At 41.2% G+C, this 20313-nt stretch overlaps 1 protein-coding gene across 7 annotated transcripts in view; it reads left to right on the forward strand.

The window, feature by feature from the left end:
* Positions 1-20313, forward strand: part of TTLL5 (tubulin tyrosine ligase like 5) — a 259197-nt gene that overhangs the window by 155841 nt on the left and 83043 nt on the right. For all 7 annotated transcript variants that reach the window (XM_037145212.2, XM_037145214.2, XM_037145215.2 and 4 more), the window contains one exon: positions 4871-5066. In XM_037145212.2, coding sequence (XP_037001107.2) covers positions 4871-5066 — 196 coding nt within the window. The remainder of the gene's footprint in view (positions 1-4870; positions 5067-20313) is intronic.

A 20313-nucleotide genomic window follows, 5' to 3' on the forward strand; every position in this document is an offset into this window, starting at 1 on the left:
GTAGTAAACTAGAAGGAATTAAGGTTGAAGAGAGTGGGATGGAATTTTGGGATTGAGGTTCCAGAAAGCAGGATGGACTTTTGGGTGGCAAAGGACCCTGTTAGATGCTCGAGAGAGGGAAGTGCAGATACAGAACTCAGGCCGACCCCCAGTGAGAGTGCACCGGCCCGTCTGTCAGTCACTCACACACTCACACACTGCACACCCTGAAGGCTTGCGCTTGATTGTGAGACCCCGTGGTCGGGTGACACCCACTGTAATCAGAGCAAGCAAGCGTCTCGTGGCACGTACCACATGGCCTGACACAGCTGAGCAGTCCGGCCCCCACCTGGTGTTGCGCTGTGAAAATTCCTGCCTCTTTGCTAAAAGCTTCAACTCAATTGAGAAACTTCCTTTTGTGATTTGGATACTGGGTTTATGTCACCGATGAGATTAAAAACAGCTTTCACTATAAAAGTTTATGATATTGCAGTCTGTTCAATACGTGTACAGTTGGATGGATAAACCTCCTCATATCCAAAGTCCCTTATTTGATCTTCTGTTGCTCACTGGCCTACCTTTTGCTTTCACAAGCGTCTGCTTTGCACACTCACACCTGAGAATCCATCCATGTTTATCTCCAAATAAGGAGGCCTAGTTACCGACTCTGATGTCCAATATATAGTGAGAAGACATTAAAGCAAATGTGTCTTAAGGTTATTTGTTATTAAAGCAGTTTGTGGAAATAAAACCAATCTAGCTAGCCAGTGAGATGAATTCTGATATAAGTCACATGGTTACATAAACCCTCTGTTATCTAATCCCTGAGTCTAGATAGCTTCCGTGGCCAAAAACTCGCAAGCCAGGAGTGGAAGCAGAGGAACAGTCAGTGGATTTTCGGACCTTTGGTGCAGTTACCATAAATGGTAGTTTTTAGATTCAAATTCCTGCCCTAGTCCGTATGGAAATCTCAAGGTTATTTGCAGTTCCTGTAGTTTTGTCTGCCTCTTTCCTTGTGTTCATTTGTTCACCTGGTCAGCCCACTCTGCCTCGAACCTTCCCTTCACTGGTGCCTGATTCCTTTCTCCTTCGCCCCTCCTGCTCCGCAGTGTCTCCCCAGCCATTCAGGCACTTCTCTGGCCCCTCTCTTCCTAACCCTGTAACTCCTGTTTGACTCTCGCTGAGCACTTTGCTTTGTGAATAAGGGTAGCATTTTACTCATGGATTTAAGAACATACTTGTATTCATTCACTGGTGGCCACAGTCCTTCATACCTCCAGAAGCACCTTGGGAAAGATCTTTTTTTTTTTAATTGTGTAACAGTTTGCACATTAAAGCATTTCAAGAGGGATCACTGATGATCAAATGCCATATTTGAAAAAATGATTAAATAAGCTCTGAGATTTTGGGGTACTGTTCTCCAAGATCAGTTGAAAGTGTGATCGTGTGACTGAACTGTGGGAGCCACCCTGTGGGAGGAGATGGCCGAGGGATGTGGCACGTGAGCAGTGAGAGTCTGTGAGTAGAGAGCCTTTCGTCCACGGACTTCACAACACATTACAAAGACTTTGTTTTAACTAGGTATTTGGAAATCTCTCGGAGAGACAGGGAGACGAAAGCAGAGACCTGAACTGACCAAGATGTGAGGGAGGTCGAGAAGGGAGCCTGGGCTCCTGGACGCAGCAGACATTCCGCTGTGCACCTTCCCACCCATCTCTGTCGGGGCCACTGGGACCCAGGCTCTAAGTAAGCAGGCAGGCTGCAGGTCAGGACCCAGGAAAGTCTGCATAACCTCACCCTGCATGGCCGTATCTCTGCCATTGAAATGACACTACTACCAAAGAGTGTTTACCAAGGAAAGAAGAGCAATGATTTAAATCGCTATTCGTCTGTTAAATTGGGCACGGTTTTCATTTTTGTAAGCTCCATTAACCAGGGTTTGGGGTGAGGTTGTTCACTGTGAACGTTTCTTCTGTGAGCAATTTTCTGATAACTTCACCTTGAGAAGGAAAAAGACATACAGGAAAGCTAAAGAAGGTTCAGAGAATAAAAGCGTTAAGGAAATGGAAGAACTGTGAAATGAGACTGTTCTAAAATATATAGAAACCTTTTTAAAAATTTTATGGTAAAATATACATAACATAAAATTTACTATTCTTTAAAATTTTTAATTGAATTTATTGGGGTGGCATTGGTTAATAAAATTATACAGGTTTCAGGTGTACGTTCTGTATTACATCATCTATATATCGTACTGTGTGTTCACCACCCAGTCAAGCCTCCTTTCATAACTGCATACTCCCCCGTTACCCTTGTCTGCCTTCCCCTCCCCCTTTCCCTCTGGTGATCACCACACTGTTGTCCGTGGTATTTTCATTTCTTTGTTTAACCTCTTCGTCTTTTTCACCCAGCCCTCCAACTCCTTCCTCTCTGACAGCTGTCAGTCTTTCTATTCTCTGGATCTATGAGTCTGTTTCTATTTTGTTAGTTTATTTTGTTTATTAGATTACACATATAAGCGAAATCATAATGGTATTTGTTTTTCTCTGACTGGCTTATTTCACTTAACATAATATTCTCCAGGTCCATGCTATCACAAATGGTAATAATTCTTTCTGTTTTTGTACAGATGAGTAGTTTTCCATTGTGTAAATGTTCCAGTTTTCTTATCCACTCATCACTGATGGGCACTCAGAATGCTTCCACATCTTAGTTATTGTAAATAATGCTGCAGTGAACATAGGAGTGCGTATACTCTTGTGAATTAGTGTTTTGGGTTTTTTCCAGGTATATTCCCAGAAGTGGAATCACTGGGTTCTAAGACCAGTTCCATTTTTAATTTTTTGAGGTAACCCCACACTGCTTTCTAGCCCAGCCGCACCAATCTGCATTCCCACCGGTGTTTCACATTCTAACCAACATCTATTTGTTGACTTACTGATGATAGCCATTCTGACAGGTGTAAGGTGATATCTCATTGTTGTTTGAATTTGCATTTCTCTGATAATTAATGATGTTGAGCATTTTTTCATGTGTCTCTTGGCCAGGTGTGTGTCCCTTTTGAGATGCGTCTATCCAGGTCCTTTGCCCGTTTTTCAATTGGATTGTTTGGGGAATTTTTGGTGTTGAGTTTTGTAAGCTGTTTAAAAACTTTGCATATTAACTTCAGTATCCAAATATCCTTACCAGATATATCTTTGGTGAATATCTTCCCCTGTTCAGTGGGTTGATGGTTTGCTTTGCAATGCAAACACTTTTTAGTTTGATGTAGACCCATTTGTTTATTTTTTCTTTTGTTTCCCTTGCCCAAAGCAATATATCAGAAAGAACAACACTTGCTATAAGCAATGTCCAAGATTTTGCTGCCTGTGTTTTCATCTAGGATTTTTACAGTTTTGAGTCTAACATTTAAGTTTTTAATCCATTTTGAGTTCATTATTATGTACAGTGTAAGAAGGAGGTATAGTTGCATATTTTTGCAAGTCTATCCAGTTTTCCCATCACCACTTAATGAATAGATTGTCTTTGTCCCATTGTATATTCTTATCCCCTTTGTCAAATATTTAATTGACTATAAAAGTGTGGGCTTGTTTCCGGGCTCTCTATTCTGTTCCATTAATCTGTGTCTGTTTTTATCCTAGTACCATGCTGTTTTGATTACTATGGCCTTGTTGTATATTTTGATATCAGGTAGCATGATTCCTATTTAGGGTCTTTTGTGGTTCTATATAAATTTTTGGAATATTCTAAAATAGTTCTGTGAAATACACCATTGGCATCTTGGTAGGAATTGTGATGAATGTATAAGTTGATGTGGGTAGTATGAATATTTTTACATGTTCATTCTTCCTATCCATGAACACCATATATATTTCCACTTATTTGTATCTTCTTCAATTTCTTTCTTCAGTGTCTTATAATTTTCCAAGTACAGGTTTTTTACACCCTTGGTTAAATTTATTTTTGATGTAATTGCAAATGGGATTGTTTTCTTAGTTTCCATTTCTGATAGTTCATTATTGGTGTAAATAATGCAACTGATTTCTGGATATTTATTTTGCATCCTGTTACTCTATTTATTTATCAGTTCCAGTAGTTTTTTGGTGGGATCTTTAGAGTTCTTTATAATACAGTATCATGTCATCTGCAAATAATGACGATTTTACTTTTTCCTTTCCAATTTGGATGCCTTCTATTTCTTCTTGTCTGATAGTTGCAACTAGGACTTTCAGTGCTATGTTGAATGGTGAAAGCAGACACCACTGTCTTGTTCCCAATCTTAAGGGAAACACTTGCAGTTTTTGCTCATGGGGCGTGATGTTGGCTATGGGTTTGCCATATATGGCCTTTATTACATTGAGATATGCTATGTCTGTTCCCACTTTGCAGAGAGTTTTTTATCATAAATGAGTTCTGGGTTTGATCTAAGGCTTTTTCTGCATCAGCTGATATGCTCGTGTGGCTTTTATTCTTCACTTTGTTTATATGGTACATCATGTTTATTGATTGGCAGATGTTGTGCCAACCTTGCACCCGTGGAATAAATCCCACTTTATCATGGTGTATTATCTTTTTAAGGTATTGTTGAATCGGGTTGGTTAATATTTTGTTGAGGAAAGTGAAATTGCTATTTTAATTGTTTAACATTCAACAGACATTTATTGAGCACTGGCCATGTGCCAGGCCTATGAGAATGACAAACAGAATGGAGAGCAGAGCAGACCCTGTCTTTGTGTTCACAGTTTAATGGGCACGGCAGATAATTTAGCACACAAATAGATTTTTAATTCAAACTGTGTATAGTTCTATAAAGGAAAAATACCTGAGATACTTCTCTTTTTTAATTCATTCATACAACCACTCTAAGAAATCTGTTTTTTTTTCTCTCTAGGAGCCTCCAAATCGGGGGATTTGCCTGGGAGGGAGAGGTAGAGAACAACGCGTACAGCAGGGCCACTGGCGTGGCCCCCCAGCACAAGTACCACCCTACCGCAGGCAGTTACCAGCTCCACTTTGCTCTGCAGCAACTCGAACAACAAAAACTTCAGTCTCGGCAACTTCTGGACCAGAGTCGAGCCCGGCATCAGGTAATTCAAGATAGGACTTTCCTAACTACCGGTATCTTCCTTCTCTTGGTAATAATAATAGTAAGGTCAGTGGGAAATAGTAGGAATACAGTTTACCAAAGTTTGCCAACACCACCATGGCTTGGATGGTTCTTGGGGATCTATGCTCGGGGAAGAAATGTTCTGAAGCCATGACATTGGCTTTGCTGTGAAGTGGTGCTGACCCAGTTCTGCCATTCTTCCATGTAAGTGTTTCTCCACAAAGTCTCTGCTGTAGTATTTACCCTTTCTATTGTATGATCTTGGTTCAGTAACTTCCCAGAGGGTCTAATCCTCAGATACCTAAAAGCTAGCATGAAAAGAAATTTTTTTCTGACTTCCGCCAAGATGGAGGCGTAGGTGGAAGCACTGTGCCTTCTTGCACAGCCAAGTTTAAAAACAACAAAGTTTTAGCAACAAAAACACAGCCAAACCACAGAAAATTGAACTATACGGAGGTCTGACAACAACGAACCCTTCAGCCAAACTGGTAAGAGGGGCAGAGCCAGCAGCAGAGTGGGGTCGGGCAGGAAAGATCCACCGGACTGACCCGGGCGCGCAACCCAGGTACACCAGCACTTGTGGTAGGATCCCAGGTGTGAAGTAGCGGGCGGACCCACTGAGGGTGCAAGGCGGTGGACTCACTGAGGGCTGACCACTGTCACACAGTCTCGCACAGATAAACCGGTGAAGGAGCAAGCGGTGACACAGACCGTGCAGGCCCCAGTGGTGAGAAGCAGCAGAGGGGATCGCCATTGTCCCTCTCTGACCCCGCCCCCACATACAGCATCACAAACCAGCCACCTGAGCGGCCCTACCCTGGTGAACACCTAAGGCTCTACTCCTCATACCTAACAGGCATGAACAGATCAGAACATTATGGCTCAAGAAGAACAGCTCAAAGCCCCAGAGCCAATAACTCTAAGCAATGAAGAAATAGCCAAACTTTTAGATGCACAGTTCAAAACACTGGTGATCAGGATGCTCACAGAACTGGTTGATTTTAGTCACAAATTAGAGGAACATATGAAGGCTAAACTAATTGAAATGAAGGGGAATGCACAGGAAACCAATAGTAATGGGAAGGAAACTGGGACTCAAATCAAGGAAGTGGACCAGAAAGAGGAAAAAAATGACCGAACAGAAAAGGATGAAGAAACAAGAATTCAAAAAAATGAGGAGAGGCTTACGAACCTCCAGGACATCTTTAAATGTTCCAACATCCGAATTATAGGGATACCAGAAGGGAAAGAGGAACAGCCACGCCACGAGTGGAAACCTTATTTGAACAAATAATAAAGGAGAACTTCCCCAATCTGGCAAAGGAAATAGACTTCCAGGAAATCCAGGAAGCTCAGAGAGTCCCAAAGAAGTTGGACTCAAGAAGGAACACACCAAAGCACATCATCATTACATTAACCAAGATTAAAATGAAGGAGAGAATCCTAGAAGCAGCAAGAGATAAGGGGACTGTCACCTACAAAGGAGTTCCCATCAGACTGTCAGCCAATTTCTCAAAAGAGACCTTGCAGGCAAGAAGGGGCTGGAAAGAAGTATTCCAAGTCATGAAATCCAAAGACCTACATCCAAGATTGCTCTATCCAGCAAAGCTTTCATTTAGAATGAAAGGACAGATAAAGTGCTTCTCAGATAAGACCAAATTCAAGGCATTCATCATCCCCAAGCCCTTATTATATGAAATGTTAAAGGGACTTACCTAAGGAAAAGAAGATAAAAAAAGATGAACAGTGAAAGGACAGCAAACTCACAGTTATTAAGAACCGCACCTAAAACAAAAGCAAACTAAGAGGACAGCTAGATCAGGAGAAGAACCATAGAAATGAAGATCACATGGAGGGTTAGCAACAGGGGAGTGGGAGGAGGAGAAGGGGGGAGAAGGTACAGAAAATAGGTAGCATAGACAGTAGGTAGAAAATAGGGGGGAGGGCAAGAATAGTATGGGAAATAGAGAATCTAAAGAACTTGAGACACGTGGTCATAAACTAAAGGGGGGATGGTGGGGGAGGGGTGTGCAGGGGGAGGGGAGTGAAGGGGGAAATAGAACAACTGTAATAGCATAATCAAGGTAAATATTTTTTTAAATATATTTTCAAAAAAAGAAATTTTTTTCTAAATGTATTCCCCTTGCCTTCATTGACTTGGTTTTCATAAGCACATGATCTACCAAGATTTTCAAGGGATAAATCACTTTCAAGTTCTTATAGGAAATGGTCATAAGTTAATTTGTTTTACGGTTTGATAGTTTGTACTCCAAACAATGCATACCAAAATATAACGACGTGCTCAAAACCCTTGCTATCACAGAGCTTATGCTCTGGTAGAAAGTTATTCTCTACTCATGGTCTGTGAAAGGACAGGAACTCTTGAGTGTGTGGGAGGGATCTGTCTCAGTACATTGCACTTGTGTATCAGTATGGCCCCAGTTATGGAGAATGGATGGCTTCCCCAAAAAGTCAGGCCATAGAGAGTTCATTTTTTTTTATGAGTCAGGATTATCATAAGAATCCATTACTCTCATCTGCATTTTCTATTGGGCTGAATCAGTATTGATTTTGTGAGCTTCTCTGACTTTTGGTTATGCAAAGAAATGTCTTCTATCAGCTTAATCTCCTGTCATTTGTTCTTTTCTTACAAAAAAGGTAGTGTGCATTAGTTTGTGAAAAATTAATATATACTCTAGGGTTAAGGCAGCATTTACCAAAGCTTTTTCTTTGAAATAAAATAACTATTATTGTGCTCCCTACTTATCTTTTCAACTACTGTCCAGGTTCAGACATATTATTATTTCAATATGACTCAGCACTTGGTCATCTATGTCTGTGATAGAGTGCTCTGTATATTGTATTAATTCCTTGTAACTGAGAAGTTCTAAAAGCAGGCATTTGTGCAGTAGTTTTGCTAGGTCATTTTTACTGGAGAAATATCCAGACTTCTCATCTGAAAAATACGGGATGTAGCATCTCATTTTGATTGCCACACTGCCTTCTGTCAGGGAGAAATGTTCTTTAGAAAGCCTAGTGGATGGTAGAGGCATTTAAGCTGGTTTACATTTTTATAATTGTAGATATACTGTGCATCGTTGATGTATTTTTTAATTTGTACAAATTTTTAAAAACTCTTTAAATTTCTTGCCCTGGCTGGTGTAGCTCAGTGGATTGAGTGTGGGCCTGTGAACTAGAGGATCACAGTTTGATTCCCAGTCAGGGCCCATGCCTGGGTTGCCGGCCAGTTCCCAGTAGGAGATGCATGAGAGGCAACCATACATTGATGTTTCTCTCCCTCTCTCCTTCCCTTCCCCTCCAAAGATAAATAAAGAAAAGAAAAAAAACTTTAAATTTCTAAATTTCAACATCATTCAGAATACTTGAGAATGCCAACTAAATCAGATGCTAGATAGTGGAGGTATCATATGTAGCCTTATTTCTAATATGTGAGTATAATCTATGGCATACTATGTCTAGACAGTTGGTTCTTTATCATTTTTAATGCTTCTGTACCTTGAGAATGGTAGGTGATTTTTTTTAAAGTAGGTGCTTGTAGAGCGTTGAAGTTTTAAAGAGGGGAACACAGTTTTGCTGATGTTCATTTTACTTTTAGAAACCGCTTATTTTTAAGTCCTCCTTAGCCTTTTGATTAGCTTTCAGCTACTCACATTCCTTTGAAAATTCAGAGGACTACTATTCCTGTGTGGATTTTTTTTTCCACTAAGGATTATACTAGTTTAGCATCACTGAACTATGAAGTATATAGAAAATATGTTTTTTAGAATCTGTCAGAATATCTGTCTAGGGAGGAGTCAGAACTCCCAAGAAGGGAGTTGTCCTGTGTCTCCTGGAGAGGGAACAGAAAATCATTCATCACAATTTTATATATGTTTATACATCATTTTATTTCTTCCCCTGTTCTACAAATGCACAGTTTTGTTTAGGTAAAAATTAGGAAGGGTGAAGTTCTGGGACTGTGGGAGAGAGCTAAAGAAACTAAATTCTGTTAGCTTAAAGAGTTTTAACTAATAAAATAGAAAATAAGATATTAAATGTTCTTGAGTGAAAAAGGTGAAGGGATTAAGGAAAACACCTCCTAGACACAGACAGCAGCATGGTAATTACCAGGGGAAGGGGGTGGGAGGAGGTAGTAAAGGAAATGGGGGGATGAATGGTGATGGAAGGAGACTGGACTTCGGGTTGGGAACACACGATACATGGTATAACCATAGAATTGTACACCCAAAACCTATATAATTTCATAACCGATGTCACGCCAACAAATTCAGTTTAAAAAAAGAATACAGATACTGTTTTTGTTGTTGTTTTATCTTTATTTATTTTTAAATATATTTTATCAATTATGCTATTACAGTTGTCCCATTTTTTCCTCCTCTTTATTCCCCTCTGCCCTGCACCCCCCTCCCACCAGCATACACCCTGCCCCAGTTCATGTCCATAGGTCATACATATAAGTTCTTTGGCTTCTCCATTTCCTATACTATTTTTAACCTCCCCCTGTCTATTTTGTACTACCAATTATGCTTCTTATTCCCTGTACCTTTTTCCCCATTCTCCCTGCTCCCCCTCCCCACCGATAACTCTCCATGTGATCTCCATTTCTGTGATTCTGTTCCTGTTCTAATTGTTTGCTTAGTTTGCTTTTGTTTTTGTTTTAGGTTCAGTTGTTCTGAGTCTGTTGTCATTTTACTGTTCATATTTTTTATCATCTTTTTCTTAGATAAATTTCTTTATATTTCATATAATAAGGGCTTGGTGATGATGAACTCCTTGAACTTGACCTTATCTGGGAAGCACTTTATCTGCCCTTCCATTTTAAATGAAAGCTTTGCTGGATAGAGCAATCTTGGATGTAGGTCCTTGCCTTTCATGACTTTGAATACTTCTTTCCAGCCCTTTCTTCTTGCCTGCAGGGTTTTTGTTTGGGTTTTTTTTTTTTTTTTTTTTTTTTTTTGAGAAATCAGCTGATAGTCTTAGGGCAACTCTTTTGTAGGTAACTGTGTGCTTTTCTCATGCTGCTTTTAAGATTCTCTCATCTTAAATCTTTTTTTTTAACACGAATTTTAAAAAATATTTTATTTATTTATCTTTAGAGGGGAAGGGAAGGAGAGAGGGAGAGAAACATCAATGTATGGTTGCCTTTCATGCGTCCCCTGCTGGGAACTGGCTTACAGGGAACCAGCCATCAACCCAGGCATATGCCCTGACTGGGAATTGAACCACAATTGTCTGGTTCGGAGGCCTGCGCTCAATCCCTGAACTACACCAGCCAGGACTCTCATCTTAAATCTTGAGTAATGTAATTACGATGTGTCTTTGTGTGTACTTCCTTGGGTTCAGCTTCTTTGGGATTCTCTGAGCTTCCTGGACTTCCTGGAAGTCTGTTTCCTTTGCCAGATTGGGGAAGTTCTCCTTCATTATTTTTTCAAATTTTCAATTTCTTTGTCTTTTATCCTTCTGGCATCCCTATGATTTGGATGTTGGAACATTTAAAGTTGTCCCAGAGGTTCCTAAACCTCTCCTCATTTTTTTGAATTCATGTTTATTCATTCTGTTCTAGTTTAATGTTTATTTCTTCCTTCTAGTCCAATTCATTGATTTGAGTCCCAGCTTCCTTCCCTTCACTGTTGGTTCCTAGACATTTTTCTTTATTTCACTCTGTGTAGCCTTCACTTTTTCCTCCATTTTGCCACCATACTCAACCATTTCTGTGAGCATCCTGATTACCAGTGTTTTGAACTCTGCATCTGATAGGTTGGCTATTTCTTCATCACTTAGTCCTGTTTTGGGATCTTTGATCTGTTCTTTCATTTGGGCCATATTTCTTTGTCTCCACTCAGCTGTGTTGTAAGGGGTTGAGCCTTAGATATTCGCCAGGGCAGGGCAACTCATGACATTGCGTTGTTCTGCTGTATGTGTGGTGGGAGGAGGGGTCAGAGAGAAACAGTGCCACTTGCTCAGCTCTTGCAGGCTTTCAGACACTTCCCCCACTGTCCACAAGCAAACTGCACCCTTCTGGTGCTGATTCCCAGGTGGGTTTATGTACATTCTAGGACCCCATGAGTGTCTCCAGCGAACTCTTCTGTGAGGCTGGGAGTTTCTCCTGCTGCCACAACCCCCACAGGTTTTTTCAGTTAGAGGTTTTGAGGCTTTATTTCCCTGCACTGGAACCCTATGTTGTGCAGGCTGTCCCACTCCCCAGTCATTCCTCCTGGTTTGTCCACACACAAATGTGGGAATGCTCAGTCTGATAGCTTCCACCTTGCCACATGTCCTCTCTGCCTTAGCCGCCCTTCCCTGCCCTTCCTACCAGTCTGGATGAATGTTTCTTCTTTGACTCCTTGGTTGTCAGACCTCCATACGGTTCAATATTCTGGTAGTTCTGGTTATTTTTTGTTTTTAAATTTGTCGTCATCCTTTTGGTTGTGCAAGGAGGAAAAGCATATCTACTTACACCTCCATCTTGGCCGAAGTCTAATTGATATTAAGTGTTCTAACATTAGGAAAATTTAGTAACTTAGGGCACTTTATTTCAGGGGATAAGAATCATTTTACAAAAGGAACAAAGCCCTACTGAGGTTTAAGCCTCTGTTTTTAGCTTACCTTATGACTGTGCTAGACCTGAATGCTATAATTACAACTAAACTGTTGATTGAAATGTGGTTTGCATTCTCAGTATGTCCTGTACTTCTGTTCTTGGGTTAACTTTTAGAAGAGATTGTTTTTCTGATGAACTTCTTATGCTTTGGATTCATTTTACTTAAGTGTAGAGTAGCCATTGATATAGCTAACAATTTGGTCAATTGCTTACTTAAGAGTAATGGGTAGAATTGAAATCTGATTTATCTAGCATTCTTCTACAAGAGAGACCTATTTATGGAATAGGACATATAAAGAGGACTTTATATTATATTATATTACTGCATATTAATTATGTGCAATGATGGTGTCTTTCATAGTGATCACCTAAAAATGTTTTGGGAACTATCTTGCAGCCTTTCTTGCATGACTTGTAGAGGGAGTTCACCATCCTTTTTGCACACAGATAGTCAGCTTTTTGAAGGTGTTCACTTCAAGGGGGCACACTCTCATTCAGGACATGAGTTTGGAAATGGGCATCTCCATTCATGAGGAGTAAGCTTTGATCTTCATCTCAGTCTAGTATTTCACTCATAAATCTAGGAAATTGTCATGCACTGAATCAACCCCTATTAAAAGCTGGTCCTTCAACATGGACATGGGAGAGGAGGAAAGTCACCCAGAGCCACTGGCAAAGATTTCTGGGGACAAGAGTACAAAGAAATAGGTGTGATCCAGTCCCTTTGATAGAGAGCCTGGTAAACAAAAGACAAAATTGAAACTATGAGCTTTTACACACTGATGGGTCAAACTAGCAGTTTTGTTTTTTTTAAGACATTGTTCTAAAACTGAACTAACATGCAAAACAGAGACAGACTCATAGATGGGGGGATGACAGCTAATGGGGATAGGTAGGTGAGGTCAACAGTGTGGTGATTGCCATGGGGAAGAGAATATAAGAGGACTAAATGGCAATAGAAAAAATATGTATAATAAAGATTCTATTTTACAAAAAAAGACATTGCTCTAAGTTAGAGCAGAGGTGGACACACCTAACTCTGTACATGGCCATGTAGGAAGCACTGTAGACTTTGCAGCCACAGGTACAGTCTCTGTGGCAAGTGCGCATCCCCACCATGGGCGAGTGGAACAGCCATAGGAAATAATGTGAGGAAATGAGTGTGGCTGTGTTCCAGTAAAACTTTCTTTACAAAAACCACCAGGAGGCTGCATTGGCCTTCAAGCCCCAGTTTGTAGACCCCTGGTTCTGAGCAACAGAACCCCATGGAGGGCCTATTACAACACCAGTTGCTTCCTTGACCCCATTTGTGATTCAGTATTTGGGTTGGGGCTCACTTATTTCAGTTTCTGAGTTTCTGGGTGATATTAAGGCTGCTCTTCTGGGTCTCACACTTTGAGAATCATTGAGCTAGAGGGAAAAGAGATGAGAACTCGTCTCCTTTGTTATTTGTTTTTGTCCTTTAGAAGGGAGACAGGATATGGTAAAACTTGATGATGCCCTTATAAAATCTTGGCAATCATTTTTTATAGGAACTTTGTTTCTATCTTTCTCACTCCATCTATTATAGTCCCTTATAAACAAGTTTTCCAAATTCAAAAACCTACTTGCTCATCCTTTTTATCAGGGTACATTGTGCTCAGCAATCACTGCTCCCAGGGTTCAGTTTCATAGTGGAGAAGAGATAAGTCATAGGACAGATTCCTCCCTCTTTGTTTTAAAAATAATAGCCAACACTTAATAAGCCCTTACCGTGGTCCAAGCACTCTTCCAGGTGCTTTACATATATGAATTCATTTAGAATGAGTTTGGGGATGGTTGGGGAAATTGCTGGGTCTCGATAGTCTAGGGATGGTGACATGTCCGTCTTTGTGTCTCCTGCCTCATTTCCCTCATTCTTTCCCACTTCCTTCTCATGCTGGCTTCCTGCTCCTGAAGGAGAGGTTTAGAAAGTTCTCTTTGAGCTGAGTCTCGGGCCTTTCTTGGGCACCAGTGACTGCTGGTGACATCAGCATGAGTGGCCCTCCATGCTGGGGTCTGTGAGGAGGGCTTCACTGGCTCTGGGGCCCCCCTGACCTGATTCTAATTGCCAACATTGAGCTGATGTTATTCTTGGCCCAGGACAGAGCGATTACTCAGTAGTTTCTGTTAAAGTGATCCTTTGTTAAACCTCTGCTCCCAACCCCCCGCTCCTTCCCTCCCACTCTCTTCTCTGCCTCATCCAGACTGAAAAAAAAAAAGCCAAAAAGCAGAAAAATTAAGGACATTTTGAGGGCCAAGGCAGAACTGAAATTTAACAAGCAAGATAGAAAGGGGGATTTTAATTTTTCAGTGGTTCCCAAAGTTTTTCAGTTTTTAGTAGACTTACCTTCAACTTAGTAAGGTAACTCAAGGCAGGAGAAAAATGTGCATCCTTAATTCTTCTCATCCTTCTACTCCATCTGTTCTTTACCTTCCCACTTCACACCATGCCCAATTTTCCCAGACTAACCTAGACTCACTAAGGGTCAACAGAGACTAGTGTTCCTATAACAAGCAGCAGGGGCAGGGGGTGGGGGAGGGTGCGGGGGCAACTGTGTTCACATCAAGGGGTCTTTTCACTGTGCTAGTAATGTCTGGAGTGCCCCGTGTAATGAGCTTTGGCTAATGGTCTGTATATACATGCACATGCGCAACCTCGCAGGTGTGGAAAGGATTCCATATAAGCCCAGCCAAGTCTTGTTCTTCTGCTCCTAAAGGTTCATTGCATGTGTCTAGAAGAATTCTGCCCCCCTGGTGGAATGAATACTCTTTCTCTAAGCCTTCAGCCACTGTGTGTTTGTGTTGTGGGAGAAGGGGAAGAAAGAGAAATTCAGCAGGCACCCCAGCTTTTCCAGGCAGCCAGCAATAACGTGCTGGCTCCTCAGCATGGTACAGAGGGAGCAAGCAGACAGGCTCGCTGTGCAGGGGGAGCCTCTCTGCGTTTTTTAACCGAGTACTGGAGAGGAAGGTTGGACTGGGTTGTGCAAGGGAAGGAGCTTGGGCCTGTGCTCCTGAAGTCCTGGAGCAGGTTGACTTGAGTGCTGTAACCTACTGCTGCTTTGTTTTTTTTGTTGTTGTTTGGTTTGGTTTGGCTTGGGTTTTTGTTCTATTTTGTTTTTCCTTCTGACCTTTATCTGGAACTCATAACGCTTCGTTTCTAGATCATGATGATGGTGATGGCGATAATGATGATGACACTCCTGGAATTAATGATGATTAATTTTCCTAGAACCATTTGATTTAGTAGATTTTGCCAAATCAAACTTTTTTTTTCTTACATCATTCAAACACATGGAAAATATGTGAAATAATACATGTAAACTATTGTTCATTCGGTTGTTTGAAACAGGCATGCTGGGCAAGCTGTGGAGTCAGGTAATCCTTTTAACTCTTAGCCCTGTCCATTCCACGACCAGGGACGGGTTAGTCAAACTTCTTTGAACTTCAGTTTGCTTATCCGTGACATGAAGATGATAATATATACCTGTGGGTTATGTAATCCTCAGGACATTACTATGTGCAAAATGCTGAACCAGAGTTTTATTTGTATTATCACATTGAATCCTCACAACTGCTGTCTTATTAGCCCCATTTTATAGATGAAAAAACAGAGCATCATTTATGTAACTGTATCAGGATCACCGAAGTAGTAAATGGAAGAGATGGGCTTTGAACCCAGGTGTGTCCGCCCAGCATCCAAGTTGGTGGCTGTATGCTATGTTCTACCTCTCTGATAGTGTATTAAAGCATTTAGACTTCTGGCCAAGATGGAGGTGTAGGTGGAAACACTGTGCCTCCTCGCACAACCAAAATTAAGGACAACAAAGATTTAGAAACAAAAACACAACCAGAACACACAGAAAATTGAACTGTGTGGAAGTCCAACAACCATTCATCCAGGCCAGTAAGAGGGGCAGAGTTGGCAGCCAGCGGAGAGGGGTTGCGGCAGGAAAAACCAGTGGCTGGCAGACTCAAGTATGAAGATGGTGCAGGGCTAGCAGACCCTGGGCACAGAGAGGAAATGAGTAGACCCAGTGAGGCACACAAGGCCGCTGGCTGACCCCGGTCACGCATTCATGCGTAGGTAGATAAACCAGGCGAAAATGGGCAGTGGGACAGACTGTGCAACCTAGGGCCCCAGCGACAGGAAATAAAACCTAAAAACACTGATTTAAAACACCTGTGGGGGCTGAGGTGCTGGGAGAGACTTCCAGCCTCAGGAGAGTTCGTTGGAGAGACCCAACGAACATACACAAGCCCACCCACCCGGGAACCAGCACCAGAGGGCACAATTTGCTTGTGGGAAGCAGGACTGAAATCCGAGCAAAGCAAATGCCATTGTTCCCTCTTGGACCCTGCCCCCACGTACAGCATCACAACCCAGCAACTGGGTTGCCCTACCCTGGTGAACACCTAAGGCTCCACCCCTCAACATAATAGGTGTGACCTGACCAAAAAATTATGGCTCAAATGGAAGAACAAATCAAAGCTCCAGAGCCAATACTTCTAAGTGACCAAGAGATAGCCAATCTATCAGATGCACAGTTCAAAACACTGGTGATCAGGATGCTCACAGAACTGGTTGATTTTAGTCACAAATTGGATGAAAAAATGAAGGCTACACTAAGTGAAATGAAGGGAAATGCACAGAGAACCAATAGTGATGGAAAGAAAACCGGGACTCAGATTAATGGAGTGGACCAGAAGGAAGAAAGAAACAACCAAACAAACAGAAAAGAATGAAGAAACAAGAATTCAAAAAAATGAGGAGAGGCTTAGGAACCTCGAGGACATCTTTAAATGTTCCAACATCCAAATTACAGGGATACCAGAAGGGGAAGAGGAACAGCCACGAGTGGAAACCTTATTTGAACAAATAATAAAGGAGAACTTTCCCAATCTGGCAAAGGAAACAGAGTTCCAGGAAGTCCAGGAAGCACAGAGAGTCCCAAAGAAGTTGGACCCAAGGAGGAACACACCAAGGCACATCATCATTACATTAACCAAGGTTAAAATGAAGGAGAGAATTCTAGAAGCAGCAAGAGATAGGGGCCAGTCACCTACAAGGGAGTTCCCATCAAACTAGACTGTCAGCTGATTTCCCAAAAGAGACCTTACAGGCAAGAAGGGGCTAGAAGGAAGTATTCTAAGTCATGAAAGGCAAGGACCTACATCCAAGATTGCTCTATCCAGCAAAGCTTTCATTTAGAAGCTTTCATAAAAAAAAAAAAGTGCTTCTCAAATAAGGTCAAGTTAAAGGAGTTCATCATCACCAAGCCCTTATTATATGAAATGTTAAAGGGACTTACCTACGAAAAAGAAGATAAAAAAGATGAACAGTGAAAGCACAACAAACTCACAGTTATTAAGAACCACACCTAAAACAAAAGCAAACTAAGAGGACAGCTAGATCAGGAGCAGAACCATAGAAATGGAGATCATATGGAGGGTTAGCAACAGGGGAGTGGGAGGAGGAAAAGGGGGAGAAGGTACAGAGAATAAGTAGCATAGACAGTGGGGAGAAAATAGACGGGGGAAGGGCAAGAGTGGTGTGGGAAATGTAGAAGCTAAAGAACTTATGACACATGGACATGAACTAAAGAGGGGGAATGTGGGTGGGAGGGGGTGTGCATGGTGAAGGGGGGGAATGGGACAACTGTAATGGCATAATCAATAAAATATATTATTTTTAAAAAGTATTCAATAAATAGTGTATCTATTATTATATAATAAGTACATTCAACAAGTACTTACAACTATAAAACTGTATTTGAAAAGTTATTGTCACATACCTTAAATAGTCTCCTACTGTATATATGTACTGTCACAAAAGAAGAGACTTACTTAAATATCTGTAAACTCAGGCCTAGACATTATCACAGTTACCACAGATTCTTAAAGAAATGTCTTAAGAACGTGTTCCTGGGCTTCAGAAACTCTTAGGAATGTCCATACTTTACCCTCCTTTGTGCCAGATATTACTCAGTAATATCCTGGAAATACATTCCAGAAGTTTGGAGATGCAGAGCACTTATGTGGGTTGTTATTAATAACAGGAATTATATCTTCAATTATCACTTTGGCCTTTTAAAATTTTTTATTAAATTTATTGGGGAGACATTGCTTAATATGTTTACATGGGTTTCAAGTGTACAATCTATAATACATCATCTGTATATTGCATTGTTTGGCCTTTCATCCCTGTTATTTTCACTGTTCATACTATTTTAATTTCATTTCTATGATAGGTGTTTTTGAGAATACTACCAGGAGTTATGGCAGGTGTCTATGAATGTGAATACCACAGATGACACTTTTGTATGATTAATATTATGCTTGCTTTTTTGGTACCTTATAAATCTAATTTTTAATGCATTATTACAACACGGACATCAGTTCATTATGCTTATTCATTACTGATAGTAACAGAAGTCCCCTGGTTTCTACCAGGTTGTTTTCTGAGCTGCTGCTAGAGTACTGTCCCTCTGGAATCTGAGAGGGAGGAAGGTGAGGGCAGGGAAATGGATGTCAGGGAGTGACTCCTGGGTACTAACTGTGATATTATCTTCATTCCACTGATGAGGAAACTGATGCTCACAGAGTGGAAGTAACCTATGCAAAGTTGCAGAGCTAGCTAAGTGCAGAGATAATAGTCAGACCAGGTCACAGGGCTTCCAGCGCCCATTTTCACCCGACCACCTTTCGCTGGAAGAAGCGGCTCTTCATTTGCCTCTTGTTTTTTTACTCATTTATCACCCAGCACATAAGGCATTCCAGTGTTATTGCTGCTTCTGCTGCTATACACTCTATTCACAAATACAAAAGAAAGGCTCGGCATAATGAATCAAAATTCAGAACTCTCATGGTAGTGGGTATATTAAAAGGCAAATGTTTACGTATCATCTACTTGGGCTCAATCTTGTTTGCTTGTTGGCTATTCTTAAAATGTGGTTTCGCTACAGCTGCCTGATAGCAAGTTTTATTTCCTCTCTCGCCCTGTGACCTGCGGTTTGTTTCTGTTTGTCTGGGGTATATGAGGGACTCAACAGCAGTAGCTTTGTGAGAGAAGGAAAGATGGCATCTTTAAACATGGAGAAGCCCATCTGAGACTGGTGAAGCCACAAGAAAACATGGAATGAACATGTGACAGCAAGGTCCATGCAGGATGCACCATAGGTCAACCATGAGAGATTCTAGGACAAAACACCAAAGTGTACGTTCGAAGACAGACGAATTAAGTATGTCTGAACTGTGAATTTAAAGTCGTGAGGGGGCTTAGGGACTGTCTTGACCATTCCATTTTACTGATCACAAGATGTCAGACACAGATGTGTTTAGGGGAACAAGGGCCCTGACATTTAAATAACTCCCTAGAGCTGCTCTTAGATAAAGGGTTTACCTAAACAGAGAATTGAAAATGAGGCTATAAATGATCTTTTTTTTTTTTTACTCATTGAACTCTCAACCTGGGGTCATTGCTGATCTTTGAGGTTACTTTTGTATACATAGTACATACATACATACTTACTTTAACCTTTAGAATAAGTGATAATGATTTGTTTACAAATTTGTCAGCCTTTTCTTCCTGGAGTAAAGGAAGTGAAATCTCTGTCTCCTAAATGCATCTGATGAAAACTGAACATAGTGCTAGGTCTCCTGGAGATTGGCTTTGGAAGGGAGACTTTATTTCAATGGACTTGATGTAAAAGGGAACCAGTATAGCATAAGGAAGGCAGGGTAGTGCAGCGGGTTTCTGAAATCAGACTCCTCCATGGGTGTGGATCCCAGCTTGCTAGGGCAAAAACTCGATAAAAGTTCATTGGTCTTACTGTTACGTATTACTTTTTGTTTCATCGTGATAAAAACACATAGCGTAAGTCCACCCTCTTAATTTTTAAGTGTAGAGCACAATGTTGTTGACTACATGCACATCATTGTACCCCAGATCAGTGTAACTTACTCATCTCGCACAACCGAAACATTACACATTGAACAACTTCCCACAGCCCCCTCCCTCAACCTCTGACAGCCACCGTTCCACTTTGCGTTTCTGTGAGCTTGACTATTTTAGATACCTTGTACGAGGAGGGACCAAAAACAAAAGCAAAAATGGAACTAACTTCTGAAGGGCAGGCCCCTTGTGGTACAGGCACTCCCTGTCAGGTGAGTGTTCTAGGAACCCATCTGTATCAGTGCACCAGCTGGTGTTGTTGTGAGAGGCTGTGTTGGGCTTCAGTAAACTTTTTGAGGACTCTTTCGACACATTTGCCTGTTCCGTGATGGGTGATTTATGAGTGCACCTGCCCACACCACACTGAGTGTTCAGCAGTGTTTTGACCAAAACACGATTTAAACATGGAGAAGCCCATGTTTAAAAAGACGATTTTTGACCAAAAACAGCATGCCCCCCATGCCCCATCCTTCCTGTTCACCAAGTCTCACAGTGACTTTTATTTTTGTTTCCCCAATTAAAAAAAAAAAAAAAGTCCTCAAAAGGAATCATTTTGCCTATGTGGAAGAGGTGAAACATAAGGCATCCAAGTTGGCGAGTTCAAAACCTGTTCTGAGCAGTGGAAAAGATTTC

The sequence above is a fragment of the Artibeus jamaicensis genome, unplaced genomic scaffold, assembly GCF_021234435.1.
Source record: "Artibeus jamaicensis isolate MK-2021 breed Jamaican fruit bat unplaced genomic scaffold, CSHL_Jam_final contig_851, whole genome shotgun sequence".
Taxonomy (NCBI): Eukaryota; Metazoa; Chordata; class Mammalia; order Chiroptera; family Phyllostomidae; genus Artibeus; species Artibeus jamaicensis.